The 12,687-nt window shown below is 39.4% G+C and overlaps 1 protein-coding gene across 1 annotated transcript in view; it reads left to right on the top strand.

The window, feature by feature from the left end:
• The window catches only part of plppr5a (phospholipid phosphatase related 5a), a 29,774-nt gene extending 18,470 nt beyond the window's left edge, over window positions 1-11,304 (top strand). Inside the window, exons 5-6 of the mRNA XM_048164639.1 lie at window positions 5,440-5,574; window positions 9,287-11,304. Of these exons, the coding sequence (XP_048020596.1) occupies window positions 5,440-5,574; window positions 9,287-9,316 (165 nt within the window). The 3' untranslated portion in view covers window positions 9,317-11,304. The remainder of the gene's footprint in view (window positions 1-5,439; window positions 5,575-9,286) is intronic.
• Window positions 11,305-12,687: the final 1,383 nt, after the last annotated feature.

Genomic DNA, 12,687 nt, shown 5'->3' with positions numbered 1-12,687 from the left:
CTTCCTTTAGTTAAACAAAGACAAAACTGAAATCATTGCGTTTGGTAACAAAGAAGAAGTTCTCAAAGTGAACATGTATCTTCACTCTAAGGGTCAAACAACTAAAAATCAAGTCAGGAATCTTGGTGTGATTTTGGAGTCAGACCTGAGTTTCAGTAGCCATGTAAAGACAGTAACTAAATCAGCATATTATCATCTCAAAAATATTGCAAGAATTAGATGCTTTGTCTCCAGTCAAAACTTGTTCATGCTTTCATCACCAGCCGGGTGGATTATTGTAATGGGCTCCTCACTGGTCTTCCCAAAAAGAACATAAGACAGCTGCAGCTTGTACAGAATGCTGCTGCCAGGATTCTGAGCAGAACCAGAAAACATGAACACATCACACCAGTCCTCAGGTCCTTGCACTGGCTTCCAGTTGCATTTAGAATAGATTTTAAAGTACTGTTACTTGTTTATAAATCACTCAATGGTCTAGGACCTCAATACATTGCAGATATGCTCATAGAATATAAATCTAACAGATCACTCAGATCATCAGGATCAAGTCATTTAGAAATACCAAGGGTTCACTCAAAGCAAGGAGAGTCTGCTTTTAGCTGTTATGCCAGCCGCAGCTGGAACCAGCTTCCAGAAGAGATCAGGTGTGCTCCAACAGAAGCCACATTCAAATCCAGACTCAAAACACATCTTTTTATCAATGCATTTGCTGATTGAGCACAGTGCTATGTCTGAACTGTTTGCACTTTATTTTATACGTATTATCTTTTTATTCTTTTAATTACTTTTCCTGTTTTTATTTCATTTTTAATGTATTTTATATATTTTATGTATCATCTTGTCATTCTGACTGTTATTTCTGTTCCTTATGTTCTATTTTTATTATTCTTTTTTATGTAAAGCACTTTGAATTACCATTGTGTATGAAATGTGCTATACAAATAAAATTGCCTTGCCTTGCCTTGCCAGTGAATGATACATTGACTCACTTATGAACACAGTAATGACGTATCGATGTAAGCGTTGTTGCGTAATTGAGTATTTAATTAAGTTCCCTTTCATGGGAACATCGACACTGCGTCGATACGCATTGGGATTACCTCTGCGTGAATACGTCTTGAAGCACTTGTGAAATCGAACCAATGGCGTGAAGGGATGTCAGAGGTGGGTGACGTCACGGACCAGGAAACTATAAAGCATATGAGAACAAAGAACGCCAGCTTCTGTGTCTTCAGCAAGCGCTCTGTGTTATCATGTGTCTTATTTGGTGTTGTCTGTCAGTTACACATACAGAATACGATCTCTTCATCTGAGGAGAAGAGTATCCCAGTTACACACACACACACACACACACACACACACACACACATATATATATATATATCTAAAAGACACAATAATGGCGAGCAAATAGCAGTTTGTAAAGTGTGTTCATCCCTGCCCTCGCTTCATCACGGGTGGGGATACACATGAGATGTGTGTTGTTTGTTTAGGAGTGGAGCATGCCCAGGCAGCTCTCGAGGGAGCTGTCTGCGTGCATTGTGAGAAACTGACTCTCAGAACACTCCGTTCTCGCCAGGGCCAGTGTTCCCTGCGGATCGGGTCCTGCTTCTGCTGAGGCAGAGCTGTGGCTTCATTCGTGGGGTTCACAGATGGATCTCACAGAGGGGTTAGAGACAGGCCCAGCCCTTTCTCTGCCCTCACCTGCCAGACCCAGTGTCTCTCCTCTGGTGGCGGAAGCACACGCTGCGGTTTCTTCCCCCCGGAGAGGCTGCTGCTTGCTCACATACAATGTCAATTTTGCAAGCCTACCAGGCTGACCTGCTGGGGGAAATAGATGAGAGTGGAGAAGCGAGCTTCGAAGCTATTCAGGAGCTTAGGAAAGCCACTGATCTTTCTCTCTGGGCCACCAAGGAGACGGCTAAAACAATTGGCCGTTCTATGGCAGCCCTGGTGGCCACAGAGAGGCATTTGTGGTTGAACCTCTCAGAGAACAAAGACAAAGATAAAACCACCCTTATGGATGCGCTGCTGTCTCCTCTGGGCCTCTTCGGTGACTCAGTTACATCTGTCGTCGAGAGGTTCCAGGAAGCCAGAAAACAGTCAGCGGCCTTCCAGAAGTTCCTTCCCTGCCGCTTTCTACCCCCCGAGGCTGCTGAGCGGGAGCAGCCTTGGCCGTCAACCAGCTCCTCAGCACATAGAGCACAACAAAAACAAAGTGTTGCAACCCGTGCTCCCCCGCAAAGAGCTTGGGGACAGAGACGGGTGGTGGTGGAGCCCGAGCAGTCTCTGGTAATGGAACAGGAGGTTCTGATGCTCTTGCAAAAAAGGAGCTACAGAAAGGGTTTCTCCTCCCAGCAAGCTGTGAGGGTTTTACAGCCATTACTTCATTGTTCCAAAGATGGATGGAGGGTTGCGTCCTATTCTAGATTTACCTTGCGTCCTATTCTAGATCATCCCACAGATCAGATCCGAGGACTGGTTTGTGACAATAGATCTGAAAGACGCTTACTTTCATGTATCCATCCATCCTCAGCACAAGGGGCGAAGCTTATCAGTACAGGGTTCCTCAGAGACTGTTGGGTCTGATGGCAGCTGCATCCAATGTGATACCTTTTGGCCTGCTGCACATGAGACCCTTACAGTGGTGGCTCAGGACCAAGGAGTTTTCTCCGAGGGGATATCCTTTCCGCGTGATCAAGGTCACACGGCGATGCCTTCGTGCCTTAGTCATGTGGAAGAAGCCTTGGTTCCTGTCCCAAGGACGTGTGTTGGGGGCTCCTTGTCGTCGCGTAATGCTAACGATGGATGCTATCCTCACAGGTTGGGGGGCGATCATGTGTGGTCGCTCAGCTCAGGGTCTTTGGGAGGACTATCTACTTTCCTGGCACATAAATCGGCTGGAAAGGATGCCGGTATTTTGAGCTCTCAAATACTTCCTCCCAGACCTGAGGGGCCACCATGTGTTGGTCCACATGGACAACATGTCAGTGGTCTCCTATATCAACCACCAGGGGGGTCTGAGGTCTCGCCAGTTGTGCAAGTTGGCCCATCGGATCCTCCTGTGGGCCCAGGGGAAGCTCCTCTCCCAGAGAGCAGCTTATATGCCGGGGCATCAAAATGTGGGGGCAGACATCCTGTCGAGGCAGGGGCCGAGGCCCGGGGAATGGAGACTCCACCTAGGAGGCTATGTCTGTACGCATTTCCCCTGATCGCTCTGCTCCCAGGAGTTCTGGAGAGGGTTCGCCGGGACAGGGTCCATCTCATACTGATAGCCCCGTTCTGGCCAACCCTAGTTTGGTTTGCAGACCTGGTGTCTCTTCTCGACGGCTCTCCTATGGAGATCCCCATCAGATAGGACCTCCTGTCACAAGCGGGCGGCACGATACTTCACCCCTGCCTGGAGTTGTGGAAACTGTGGGCCTGGCCTCTGAGGGGGCTAGGCTCATAGAATCCGGTCTCCTAACTGAGGTTGTGGAGACCATACTCCACTCCAGAGCTCCCTTCACAAGAAAGCTATATGCATATAAATGGAAGTTGTTTTCTACTTGGTGTAGACAACGTCAGCTGGACCCGTTCCACTCCTCTATCAGTCTAGTGCTGCAATTTCTCCAAGAAAAATTCTTGGATGGTTTATCTCCTACTTTGAAGGTCTGTATAGTGGCTATTTCCACCTATCATGCTCCTGTAGGGGACTCTTCTGTGGGAAGAGACCTCCTGGTTATACGCTTTCTCCGTGGTACCCAGAGGCTGAGGCCTTCGCTGCGTACAAGAACTCCAGCCTGGGACTTGGCTATTGTGTTGGAAGGGTTGGCTGTGGCTCCCTTTGAACCATTAGAGTTGGTTTCTGAGAGATTCCTTACTCTGAAAACTGTTTTCCTGTTGGCAATTTCATCTCTCAAAAGAATTGGAGATCTTCAAGCACTTTCTGTTGCTCCTTCATGTTTGGAATTTGCGCCTGGCATGGTCAAGGCTTTCCTTCATCCTAGACCTGGTTATGTACCTAAGGGGCGATTGTACTGCAGGCCTTTTGTCCTCCTTTTTCTAATCCGGATCAGGAAAGACTTAAACTGCTTTGCCCAGTTAGGGCGTTAGACACTTGCGTCCACAGAGCTGCCCTGTGGCGTAGATCTGAACAACTGTTCGTCTGTTATGGGTTTCCTAAGAAAGGTGGCCCTGCGTCTAAGCAGAGAATGAGCATGTTGGTGGTTGAGGCTATCTCACTTGCTTATGAGTCTTCCTGCTGTCCGGGCCCATTCTACTAGGGGTATGGCTGCCTCAAAGGCTTTGATCTTGGGGATCCCCCTGCATGAGATATGTGATGCGGCTGGGTGGTCCTCTCAGCATACATTTATTAGGTTTTATAACCTTTACTTGGGCTCCACTCCGGGGTCTGCTGTGCTTTCGTCTCAAGATAACAGATAGGCACTAGGTACTATGGCGTAGTTGGGATAGGGTTCCCAATGCGTATTGACGCAGCGTCGATGTTCCCATGAAAGGGAACGTCTCAGGTTACGACTGTAACCCTTGTTTCCCTGAATATGGAACGAGATGCTGCGTCTCCTTGCCATACTCCCTGCATGCCTGTGAGCGTCTTGCTTCAGCCAATCAGAAGCTGGTGTTCTTTGTTCTCGGTATGCTTTATAATTTCCTGGTCCGTGACTTCACCCGCCTCTGACGTCCCATCACGTCATTGGTTCGATTTTTACAAGTGCTTCAAGATGCAGCATCTCGTTGGTCTCATAACCTGAGATGTTTTCTTTAAAAAAAAAAAGTAGCGCCATGACATCTATAAATTCCTAATCACTTTTAGTGGCATATGGTACAAAACATTACTGATATCATTTTCAACTTAATTCTAAAACTTCTAATAATTCTAATACTATCACGTCATTTTTTTTTGTTTTGATAAAATCACAGCTATATTCGCTAAGAGGACAGTGCTACCTTAGTGACATTACCCAAGTAAAATTGGACAATATTGTTCAGTGCTGCTGTTTGGTTTTGAAAATGGTAAGGGCAGCACACACAGCACAGAAAATTAATTCCTCCATCTGTTTAGTTCAACTTATGGCTCCGGGAATGAGAATGCCCTGAGATGTCCTCCGCTGAAACCCTCTCTTGCGTTATGCTGCAGTCTAGCAAAGAATTGCCTGTAGTGTCTCATTGAAAGTACTCATTTTGGTCCGATAATGGATGAATCTCCTCCAGGACATGGACTCGCATGTTTCCTCCCTCCCGAAAGAGCACAGAGCCTTTTTACTTTGGGCAACAAGTCATGCGCACATTTTTGCCCTTTCAAGACTTACATAAATCATCATTTACAGCTTGAGAAAAGCCATACATGTGTATGTGTACTACAAAAAGCCTTTCAGAGGTGTAAAACTTCCCTCTTTTCTCTCTTTCCTTTCGTTTTCCCTATGGGTGTTCTTGTGTTAGGTGGTGTGTGTGGTGAAATATTTCAAAGGGAAGCCCTTACTGGATGAGATACCGCCGGAGGAGAGTGTGTCCAGCGGTCCCATGATCACTCAGCCCAGAATGGAGCACAGCATGGAGAAATACATAGCATCCCAGGTATTCAACCTCAAGCCTTCATTTACACTAGAATCATTAATAAAATTGAGACATTAATAAAATGCCTTATTATAGTTAGTGGCCATTTTCTATCCAAAATGAGATTATTAACAGCATTAAGGCCTGTTTATATCATCACAAATGTTTTACATGAAAATTCTGTCCACTTTTCACATGTGATTTGTCTTTAGTTGACTGAACATAAAATCTCTGAAGTAGGTGGCACTTATAGAAAAGCAGAAATAAAATGGTTACATCTGTACACAAAGCAGCACTGCACAACTTTCCTTTTCTGACAACTGTTTGTCATGGAGAAGTCAAGTAATATTTATACATTTTCAAACAGTGTTTCAGATGTTTGTATTCTCTACAAGATGATTAAAAATAAGAGTACAGTGACAAAAGCTGATTCTGGATTGTTATATTCAATGTCGCTTAGCAGAAAACTCGTGAGTGCCACCAAGTCATAATTTTTTGTAACAACAGGAGCTCTGGGCATATGACCAAAAACGCAAATCCAGAGATGGACAGTAACAAAGTAACAAAGTTTTTTTTTATCTTTTTTTTTTTTTTTTACTGTACTTAAGTATATCTTTCTGTACTTATTTCAAGAAATTTATTTTACTTTGCATAGCTTTCATTTTAAAATGTTATGCATTTAGCATTAAAATCTGTTTTTATTTTTTTTCAACACATATTATGCATCTGCATCCACTAATCGTTTTTATTGACTTGCTGTCTACTTGACAATTTATAATAATTCATAATCATGTTAGACCCAGCTATTCCCCCTCCCGCAGGTATTTTGAGCAGAAGGATTATATAAGTATATAAGAATTTTAAATTTCAAAACAAACATTCATCGATCAGTACTTTTTACTTTTAATACTTAAGTAAATTAAAAAATGGGTACTTTTGTACTTTTACTCAAGTAAAATTGGAAAGGAGTACTTAAAACATTTATTGGAGTAATATTTTATTAGTGTATCTGTACTTTTACTCAAGTCCACCACTGCACAAATCTAATTGGTTGACCAATTTTTTCACAGTATGATGGAAAAGAGATTAGAATATCTCTCCGTAAAAATCTGACATATTGATGATATGCGATGGCACATTTGTGTTGGTCAGAACTGATGCATTAACAGCCATTCATTATAAATCGATAGATTCTTAAAATCGGATAGATTCTGATTGGCTGTCATTGTTTTTATCGTTCATCAGCTGGAAAAAAATTCTTTTGAAAGTGATTCCAACAATATCTTTCCTCTGTGTCGTTATCATTATTTGTGGCATGGACTTTGCTATTTTCATAGAATTAGAATGATTATTAATCTTTATAGTTATCGTTATAGTTAATGGCCTTGGTGTGAAAGGTCCTTTACTCTAATATAGATGAGCTTCTTACATATGTCTCCAACAAGATAATTCATTCACACTTTAAAAATTTGCAAAACAAGATGTCAGCCTTATGTGGGTCATCTTATGAGTTTCCCTGTGGCAATTTTCAGTTTTTGCAGCATTACATTTTTTAACTCTTACTGCATAGTTATGAATATAAACCCTTGAACAGTATTAAACACACACATATTTTGTAAAGGGGGTTAAAAATGGCAAAGATCACATGGAATATGGCTGTTTGATAAACAGAGCTTTCCTTTTAGCTTCTTTTTTTGAGTACTGAACAAAATCTCTGTCCACTTCAGTTCCTTCAAGAATAAATACTTTTGATGACAGCCATCACATTGAACAGCCTTTGGACACTGAATATTATGTTCTGAATGTTAAATGTTCTTCCCTAGTAAATCCCATTATTTCTTTTCAGTATGTTCATTCGGCTCATTTGCCGCAGGCCAGAATTTCTTGTATCTGTGTCACAAGAGATCAGAGTTAGTCAGTGGGTTTATCTTCCAGTGTCAGAAAATATAGGCACATGCAGCTGAATATTCATTATCATTTCTACTTTCTTCATTTGAAACAAAATTATGAATTAGATATGCACACCTTTCTGTTGTTTCTAGTACCTTTCTGTGGTTTCCAGGTTGCATGAATCAGGCTTTTAAATCCCATGTTTTCCACTTCACTTTCCATCCTCAATCCATTAACACCTCAGAGAGCTAATTATAAAATCACAGATCAGATATATACTGCTGATTATTTCAGTATTCAACAGCATTGTTCAGCAGGTCTGCCATACAATATTCAACAGGTAGTCTATCCCCATGAGGTCATGAACCCACAGTCCGGTAGCAGATATTGTTGCCTTTGAACTCCATTATTCATCATAATCAACAGGAGTCCCGCCCATATTTGATTAATAGTTCAATATGACTTCCCAGGATTCATTTGGATTCATATAAGGGTGAGCCCAGGGGCTCTGTGAGGCAGTTCATCAAGATTACATATAAGCCCAAGACATATGCACCTGCAATGCATGGCTAGCACTCACACCGCACTTGGTTATTTCAAGGATACATCATTAATCTTTAAGGTAGTTATTACTTATTCCCACAGCCGTAGAAAAGTGCGCACAGTTCTTTAACTTTGCAATGAGATGGAGAGGTAGAAAAGCAACTGTTAACATTCCTCAAGTTTCAATTACCAAAAATATTTAAAAACAAAAACTATATACTTTATTCTACTTTAACTATAAATGTATACTATTTTCAAGCAAATTTTAAGGCATCTAAAAATGTAGTGTGCTATTTAAACATGATATTTAAGGCATCTAAACTACCATATTAACATATTTACCACATAGTTTATTAGTAATTAAATAAAAAACAAAACAACAACAACAAAAAAGAAGGGGTAGGCTGGTACTGATCTCAGGGCAGGCAAGGGCCAGAGCCAGGTAGAACCAGAGGATGGGCAGATTGGAGGGCAAGCCGCTCACAGACCACAAAGAAGCAAAAGTTGACCACTGGACAATCCAGGAAACAGGCAGCTATGCTTGGTGGCCCAGGGCAGGAGAAAGTGAGAGATCCAACAGTCCAGGCTATTAGAACCAGGTCAAGAGAAGAAAACCTAAGGGTCCCAAGCAGGCCAGATCAGGCAGACTAAGCCAGGCAGGGGTAGACTAAAAGGGAATGCAGAACAGGCAGAGAATCCTGGAGCAAAAAAACAAAAAAACTAGACTGGACACCTGACAAAACAAAGAGAAGCCATGTGCTAGAAGCACATTGCAACCACAAAACACAAACAGAAAAGACCCAGATCACCCTGACAGTGTGTTTTCCACAAAGTTCTTGTCATAATTTTAATTTAATTTAATTAAATTATCTTGTCTTTGTCATTTTTTAAGAGAATATGGACATACAGTCATAAGGGATGATATCATTTGTTTTCTTTATTTTTCTTTATCTTAAGTTAATAAGCAGTGATGCTTTAATAAGTATCCTTATAATTCTGTTATTTTTAATAACCAGGTTTTAATAATACAGTTTTCTTTGTAAGAATTTCATCTTTTTATGAGGCTTTTTTCTTAATTGTGTTATTAAGGCAGTTGTATCAACCTGACATTTGTGGCATTATGCTCACCAAAAATACTATAATTCAGACATTAAGAACATGCTCAGGATAGAAGAGGTGTTTTGAAATGATAGTATCCATGAATTGCATTTGAAAGTTTTTGAATTAGATCTGGACAAAACAATGAGTGTGATGTAATTGACCCAGATGTTAAACTATACTTTTTTTGTTTGATTTTCAGAATCCCATCACCTACGCTGAGATAACATGACAATGAAAAGCCAGAAGAATGCTGTGGATAATGTTGCTGCTCTCTGGTGCGACTTCTTACTTTGAGTGCAACGTCGATATGTGCTACTTTTAGACTTCTATTTTGAAGTGTGTGAAAAAATTGTTGTCCTCCTTGTAACTCTTTTTTTGAAAATAGTTATGGTAGGGTCTCATCCGTATTTTTATACAAACATATCACTGTTAGCATTTTTTGTGTTACGGAGGGTATGGAGTGAAGTTGGAATTGCAACATGATGTCCAATGAAATATGTTTAACAAATTCTGATGTTACATTTACAACTGTGAATCCATAGTAGAAGATGTTTCTGACTGACAAGAAATCTGGTTCTTCTGAGATTTTCTCTGATGCTATTATTTTTGTAATTCTTTCTGCTTGCCAAAATATATCACATCACATTTACAGAGTTTTTCTTTTCAGAACAGCAAACTATTTCATTGTTGCATCAGATGCAACAATTTGTATTATTGTAAGTTATGTTACGGTCACGAACCATGATTTTCTACTTGCTATTGTAGATGTTATGGGGGGATAGACATGCTCATTCTAGAGAGCATCTGATTGGTCCAAGTTCTGTGTAGTACAGGATGAGTCATCAATATTTTTGCTCAGTTTTTCCAGGAACTTATAGGAATATATTAGCATATACATGTTTTCAGTGAACCTAAAAAACTTTGATTTCACAGAGTCTTTAAAGTGGGCTGATGTGGGCATGAGGTGATAAGCCAAAATCATAATTGGTTTTGGTGTCATTATGGCAGAGAGCACCTTGGGCAAAGCTGATGGCTTTAATTGTGACTGCCAATTGATTACAGGGCTCACAAAAGATTAGATGCTCAAGCTTTTGCCCAAATAGGCTGAGGTTGTGTATGAAGGGTTGCTTTCTTTGATTTTACGTGGCCAGTGTGTGTATGTGCTTATTTGTGAGTCTGCCCTTGATGTCGCCTCTGTGAGAACGCAGTCTCTAGTGGTTTAGGGAAGGCCGTTTTTGTTTTTTTCTTTGCAAACACTGAGCTGGAATAACTCCTGTACCTGTCAAAGAGAGAAAGATGGAGATGGAAAGACAGAGGGGATGCACCTCCCTCCATTGTATGGAAAACAGAGTCTCTCAGTCAGTTCATACAGATATATAGCAATGTTTGCATTTGGACACATTTGCGATTTCACAGTTGTATGTGTTTTAATTGTATCACACAGACCTCGTAGCATCAAAGGTTGTGTTTGGTTGAATTTACATTCTGCAGACTGATTTTATACAGCATATGTTTGATCTCTCACTGGCCAGTGATGAGATTTGATTTTCAAATTAATGCTCGAATACATTAAATATAGTGTCCCAAATGATGTAAATCATTTATCCTGTTTATCTCACTCGCGTAGTACTACTGAACACCCTCAAAGCTTTTATGTCCACTGTTAGTTTTCAACAGTTGATGCTTTCATCATGGAAAGCTTGTGAATATAACTACTTAGAGAGTTTTTGGCTGGCTCACTGAGAAGTTTGTAAGGCATGCTTTGTCAAGCTGCTTTGTGATTAATTCAGGGTTATTTCTAATGACATTTGTGTGATTCCTCCCCAAGGTTGGTACAGTATGTGATATATGCATATACATGTTTGAGATTTTGTTCCAGTCATGAAAGCAATGAGGTAACTATTTTTTTCCTATGAGATTTTTTAACAAACTTTTAAAATGTTGTATACAGTATACATACTTTCCTTCATATTTGGTTTGCAATAGGATTTGATGCCCAAAACCCCAAAAAATGTGAATGGAGTTCTGATTGTGAAAAAGCTTGAAATGTTTTTATAAACATATTGTATATATGTTGGACAGTAGTGATGATGGTCCATCAATGTCCTCTGAGACAGATCTTCCCTGAGCCCGAGGTGTCAAACAGTAATAAAATATTTACCCTCAGACTCACTGTCATTCTGTATATTTTATTTATCTCTTATGTACGGAAGAGGATTAGGGCCAAGCAATAATAAAAAATAAAACCATCTCGAGATTAAAGTTGTTAAATTACGAGAAAAAACTCGTTACATTTTGAGAAAAAAGTCGAAATAAAATGTTGAGAATAAACTAGTTAAATTACGAGAAAAAAACTCGTTAAATTACGAGAAAAAAGTCGAGATAAAATGTTGAGAATAAACTCGTTAAATTACGAGAAAACAGTCGTTAAATTATGAGAACAAACTCGTTAAATTTCGAGAAAAAAGTCGAGATAAAATGTTGAGAATAAACTCGTTAAATTACGAGAAAACAGTCGTTAAATTATGAGAATAAAGTCATTAAATTACGAGAATAAAGTCATTAAATTACGAGAACAAACTCGTTAAATTTCGAGAAAAAAGTCGAGATAAAATGTTGAGAATAAAGTCATTAAATTACGAGAAAAAAGTCAGTAAATTACGAGAATAAACTCATTAAATTACGAGAATAAACTCATTAAATTATGAGAAAAAAGTCGTTAAATTACGAGAATAAATTCGTTAATTTAATGACTTTATTCTCAACATTTTATCTCGACTTTTTTCTCGAAATTTAACAACATTTTTCTCATAATTTAACGACTTTTTTCTCGTAATTTAATGACTTTATTCTCAACATTTTATCTCGATTTTTTTCTTGAAATTTAACGAGTTTTTTCTCGAAATTTAACAACTTTAATCTCGAGATGGTTTTATTTTTTTTTATTATTGCTTGGCCCTAATCCTCTTCCGTACTTATGTATCTGTATGTTCTGTGATTTTTTTGAAGATGCATTTTCTCATTTTAAATTTATAATTTACTGTTATGTAAAAAAAACATCAGAACTATGTGTATATTAACTTTGTCTGGGCTGGATGATATAGCTAGAATAAAAAAAAATATTTTGTAGCCATTTGTAATAGTCAATCTTGCTTAAATGAGTGTGTTTTTTTTTTTTTTTTTTGTTAAATGCAATAGAGTAATATATAGTTCAATTTATATTTTTTATAATAGTCTATCACAATACATAATAGTTAAAAATATTGATCTGAAATTTTTTGCTGCAACACATTAAGGAGCACCAATTTTTGAAAAAAAAAATAAAAGAAAAACAAACGCTGTTGAAATGTGGATCGGACCAAGCACTAAAACACACTTGTAGCCAATCAGAAGTATACACTCATGGGGAAGAAGAGAGAGCTCAGTGCACAAGACAAGACATTAACAGGACGATAACAGAGAGAGAGAGATGGCAGAGAAAAATACAAAAGAGGAAAAGGCCAGGAGAATATAACTTTAAAAAGTAGGGTATATGACACCTCCATAGACAGCAATTTAACCACCACTTTCAAGGTCCAGAAAGGTACTAAAGACATCATT

The sequence above is a fragment of the Megalobrama amblycephala genome, linkage group LG17 (assembly GCF_018812025.1).
Source record: "Megalobrama amblycephala isolate DHTTF-2021 linkage group LG17, ASM1881202v1, whole genome shotgun sequence".
Taxonomy (NCBI): domain Eukaryota; kingdom Metazoa; phylum Chordata; class Actinopteri; order Cypriniformes; family Xenocyprididae; genus Megalobrama; species Megalobrama amblycephala.
This window is presented reverse-complemented; position numbering and strand designations above follow the sequence as displayed.